The sequence below is a fragment of the Dipodomys spectabilis genome, unplaced genomic scaffold, assembly GCF_019054845.1.
Source record: "Dipodomys spectabilis isolate Male_0828 unplaced genomic scaffold, ASM1905484v1 ptg000002l, whole genome shotgun sequence".
Lineage (NCBI taxonomy): Eukaryota > Metazoa > Chordata > Mammalia > Rodentia > Heteromyidae > Dipodomys > Dipodomys spectabilis.
In genome coordinates this window covers 49777553-49782874 of record NW_024870679.1, presented here as the reverse complement: position 1 = coordinate 49782874, position 5322 = coordinate 49777553, and the positions used below count along the sequence as shown (strand labels likewise).

The window sequence follows — 5322 nt, the reverse complement described above, 5'->3', positions numbered from 1 at the left end:
TGAAGTTTCAAGACCATGAGTACCAACAACTAAACTAAGGACGCTGCCTATATGACTTATGAGTGGGTGGGAAGCAATACTGAGATTTGAACTGAGGCTTCACAAGGCTTCACACTTGCTCAGCAGGGACATTATTACTTGAGCTTCTTTGCTAGTCTTATCTGTGTGACTGCTTTATGAATGTTTTTGCTAACATCCAGTGAACCCATATGACATAGTTATGGGATAGAGCAAGTGAGATTATGTTTAAGAAGGCTCTGGCAATGGGTCCCCTCTTAAACATGAAGAACTCAGATGATGGACTCCACAAAGGCAGGTCTCATACTAATTCATTTCTTTGTCACCAGCTTACAATACTTGGCAGAGAACTGTTATCAGCCTATAAGGGGCTTCATTATGAGATTCCCATGTATGTCTACAATATACTTTGATCATGTTTATTCTCTCTATTTCTATTACTCCTTTATGCTCTCATCTACCTCCTCCTCTTCTTTCCCTATTATCTTCACATGAGTATCTCTTCACTTTCATGAGATTTTTTTCTCCCTCTTAGCTTCCACAAATGAAAGAAAATATGTGATCTTTCTCTTTGTGGAACTGGCTTATTTGCTTAATGACGATCTCCATTTCTACCCATTTTTCAACAAATGACATAATTTCATTCTTCCTTATAGATGAGAGACTGGAAATTCCACTAGAAGATTCTTAGATCTGCTATACATACACTTTCAGCAAATAGGAGGACATAAAATAAATAGATGAAAAGTCTATAGCTTTTCTATACATGAACATCAATATCAATATCTGAAAAAGACATCAAGAAGCTTAGCGCCTGTGGATCAAACCTATAATCCTAGTTACTCAGGAGAATGAGATCTGAGGATCGTGGTTCAAAGCCAGCCCAGGCAGGAAAGTCCGTGAGACTCTTATTTCCAATAAATCACCAGAAAACTGGAAGTGGCTCTGTGGCTCAAGTGGTAGAGCTCTAGCCTTGAGCTGTAGAGTTAAGGGACAGAGCCTAGGCCCGGAGTTCAAGTCTCATGACCACCACCACCAACAACAAAAAGAAGTGTGCGCGGGTAGTTGTGGAGGTGGGAGGGAAGGGATGGTAGGGGGAAAACAAAGGAGGAGGCAACAAATGCTCAATAGGAAATGTACTAATTACCTTGCTCATGTAACTGTAACCCCTCTGTAAAGCATTTTTACAATAAAAATGTACAAAAAAGTCAGGAAAACAATCCCATTCACGGCCTCAAAAATATTAAAATACATAAGCATAAACTTCAAAGATTGTTAAGGGCTTATGCAATGAAAATGAGAAAGCACTGAAGAAAGAAACTATAGAAGATATTAGAAGGTAGAAAGATCTCCTGTTCATGGGGTGGCAGAATAGATATTAAGATGGCTGGAAGTAATGTATAAATTCAATGCAATCATCACCAAAATTTCAATATTATTCTTCACAGAAATAGAAAAAACAATCCTAAAATAACCAAAATATTCCTCTCTTTTACATTTTTTGTTTGTTTTTTGGTCATTTGGAGGCTTGAACTTAGGGCCTGAACACTGTCCCTGAACTTTTTTTTTTACTCAAAGCTAGTGCTCTACCATGTAAGCCACAGCTCTGCTTCCAGTTTCCTGGTGGTAATTGGAGAGAAGGGTCTCATAGCCTTTCCTGCTGTGGCTGGCCCTGAGCCATGATCTTCAGATCTCAGCCTCCTGAGTAGCTAGGATTACAGGTGTGAGCTCTAGTTCCCGGCTCTCTTTTTCATATTGTTGATAGGAAACTTGTATTATTCATTTAAGGAATTCCTTTTTGTCTAATATGTGCAGTTATTACTACCAACCTTCCTTACCAAAGAGGTTTTCTTCAGCTATAAATTACAGATTTTATATATAGTGCTTTCAGCTAAATATCTTTTCTTTTGAAACTTTCTCTCTGATCTATGAATTATTATTATTGTTGTTTTATTTGTAGTGCTGAGAATTGAGCCTGGGGCCTTGTGCATGCTAAGCAAGTACACTACCACTGAGCAACACCAATCTACATGGCTTATTTAAAGTATAATATTTAATTTCTACTCACTTGAGGGAGTTTCCTATTATCTTCCTGTTATTGATTTACAGTTTCTATATATGACCAGAGAACTTACTTTGCATGAGCTACATTGTCTTAAGATTTGCATTATTATCCATTGATATATTGAATCTTGGTGAATTTTCCATTTATCCTGGGAGAGAACAATTTTTTGTTGTTGTTGGTGGTGGTCATAGGGCTTGAACTCTGGGCCTGAGCACTGTCCCTCAGCTGTTCAGCTCAAGGCAAACACTCTACCACTTGAGCCACAGTGCCACTTCCGGTTGTCTGGTGGTTTATTGGATTTAAGAGTTTCATGGACTTGCCTGCCTGTGTTAGCTTTGAAATGAGATCTGAGGATCTCTTGAAAGCTGTATCCTCTTTTTCCACACTTTTTTCATCTCAATCTTTCAGTGGATGATTTCTGTGGACCTGTCTTGGAGTTCATTGATTCTTTTCTATGTTGCATTCCTTTGCTGCTAAGCCAGTAGAATAAAGTATTTGATCCTGAAATCATGCCTTTTATTCATTGATATTTAATATTGATGCCTATGGCAGTAGGCTTTTCCTATATATTTATAATTTGAGATTTCACATTTAAAGAACCTATCTACTGCCAATTTTCTGAAGCGTTTATATTTTTCTTACTCATTAGTAAAAGCCCTTTTCTAGGTTAATGATCCTAACCATAAAAGTTTGTTGTAATTGTAGGCTCTTTTTGGTCACATTCCTTTAATTTTCTCTGATTATTTATGTAACACTCTGGCTTCTAGGTAGGTGGGTAAGGTAATACCTTTGAGAATCTGCACCTTTGGCATAGATAGATTCTGTCTTCTTAAGAGGGAAACAGATCTTATGTCAAATTTTCTAAGCCAGGCTTATGGTGGCTCATGCCTGTAATCCTAGCTACTCAAGAGGCTGAGATCTGAGGATTGTGGTTCAAAACCAGCTGGAGCAGGAAAGTCCATGAGACTCTTATCTCCAATAAACCACCAGAAAACTGGAAGCGGCGCTGTGGCTCAAGTGGTAGAGCACTAGCCTTGAACTGAAGAGCTCAGGGACAGTGCCCAGGCCCAAAGTTCAAGCCCCATGACTGCCTAAAGAAAGAAACAAACAAACAAATAAAAAAGATTCTATAAGGAATAAGTGGGTCTGGGGGAGAAAGTTCCTCCCAATCAAGAGACAGTAGATTCAAAGCTCCCATTGAGTTTTTATTCTCCAGACTCCCTAAATTTTGCATCTGGGGCTTACACTATCCCTGGCCTTCCTTTTCTAATGCCCCTCATTCCTTTAATCTTTTATGTCCAGACTCTCTTTCCCTTGATATCACCAAGGCTGTAATTCCTCAATTTGAGCTTTATGAAAACAATAGAGATAGAAAAATCAAAAGAGGTAGAATGTTTTTAAAGTACAGAAAAAAGGGCTTAAAAATAGCCCTTCCCCCAAGAGAATTTAAACAATATCGGGCATTCTAACAGACACAGATACAAATGTTTGCTTCTTTCTCGTCTTCTTTGCACCTTAAGGCTTTCCACTCTTCAGTTTTTAAGTCTGTGTCTTCCGTTTTTTCCTCTTCTTCCTTCTTCTCTGGGGCTCTTATCACTTGCACAGCCCAATCATGCATGAGGGTTCATTGTTCACTAGTGAATGTACAAATTAAAACTTAGCATTTCTTGAAAGCCATGCTCTGTACTATGCAATTTTCATATATCATTTAATCGTTACAAATTGCCAGAGAGGAAGAATTGCTTATCACAGTTAAAGACTTCAAATATATAATTGGTAAAACAAAAAAACAAAACAAACAAAAAAAAAACAACCAAGTTTCTCATCTTAGTCTGTCTGGCATTAAAGTCCAGGCTCTGAACCTTTGCACCCTACCTTTACAATGAAATAACATCACCACACATAATGCAGGTGTTGGAGTACTATCTTCCTCTCCCACCTGGGTAAGGGGATCCGTTTATATTTATCTATAAATTGGTGATAAGTTGGTGATTGCAAGCCTTGCTTTGTTCCTCCGTCTTTAGTTCTAAAGCCTCACTCTGGAGTCCTGCTCCATCCCATGAGTTTGAGGAAAGCCCTTTTCACATCCTTGTTCCTTAGACTATAGATGACAGGGTTGAGGAAGGCTGTGGCAATGTTGTAAAAAAGGGCCATTTTTTTGCCACTGTTTGATAAGGGGCCAGAGCCAGGGCTCATGTACATGATGATGCATGGGATGGCAAACATGGTGACCACAGTGATGTGGGAGGCACAGGTGGAGAAGGCCTTGATCCGCCCCTGTGCTGAGCGGATCTTCATGATGGTGGCAAAGATGTTGACATAGACAATAACAACCAGGGAGAGTGGGACCACAATGACATTGAAACCTGTGATGAAGTCCACCAAGTCATTGAGGGATGTGTCTGCACAGGCTAACTTCAGAACAGCAGGAACCTCACAAAAGTAGTGGTCAATTTCATCAGGACCACAATAGGGCAAGCGCATGGCAAAGAAGGTATAGCATAGGCCACCTACCACACCATAGGCTGCACAGATACCTACCATGAAGAGACACGTCCTAAGACTCATGATGACCTTGTATCGGAGAGGGTGGCAGATGGCCATATACCTGTCCACAGACATGATAGAGAAAAGCCAGGACTCTGTAACTCCAAAGAGGAGGAAGATGTACATCTGGGTAACACATCTAGCAAAAGTGATGGTCCTCTTCTTGCTGAGAATATGCACAAGCATCTGGGGGACAGTAGTGGTGGTATAGCACACGTCCAGCATGGAGAGGACACTGATGAAAAAGTACATGGGTGTATGGAGGCGGGAGTCCTGATGGATGAGTGTGATAAGGAGGCTATTGCTCACAAGAATCAGCAGATAGAAGACTAAAAAGAAGGTAAAGAGCAGAGGATTGGTCCTGGCGTTGAAGGTGAATCCCAATAGAACAAATTCTATCACCGTGGACTGGTTGAATGCTGGCATTGTGACCTGCCAGTTTCAAGGCTTTTAGAAAATATGCAATTTATTAAGTGTATGCGTCAAGAATGTGTAAGGAATTTGCACACTTATTGTCTCAGTTACATTTTCTGATAGTACCAGGAAGATTGAAGAGATGGAAGACGCGAAACTGATTTCCAATTGCAGTAGGAGTGATGCTGGGATTTGGTGCGGGACGAGGGGCAGTCTGTACCGCCGTCAGTGTTCCATTCTGACCTGCGAGTGTCTGTTGCTCCTTTTCCTGACACAGT

The 5322-nt window shown here is 40.2% G+C and overlaps 1 protein-coding gene across 1 annotated transcript; it reads right to left on the bottom strand.

The window, feature by feature from the left end:
* Positions 1-4117: 4117 nt before the first annotated feature.
* Positions 4118-5056, bottom strand: LOC122112223 (olfactory receptor 2G3-like). The gene has a single exon (XM_042685083.1). The coding sequence runs from the start codon at positions 5054-5056 to the stop codon at positions 4118-4120; it is 939 nt and encodes a 312-aa protein (XP_042541017.1).
* Between the last annotated feature and the right edge of the window lie 266 nt (positions 5057-5322).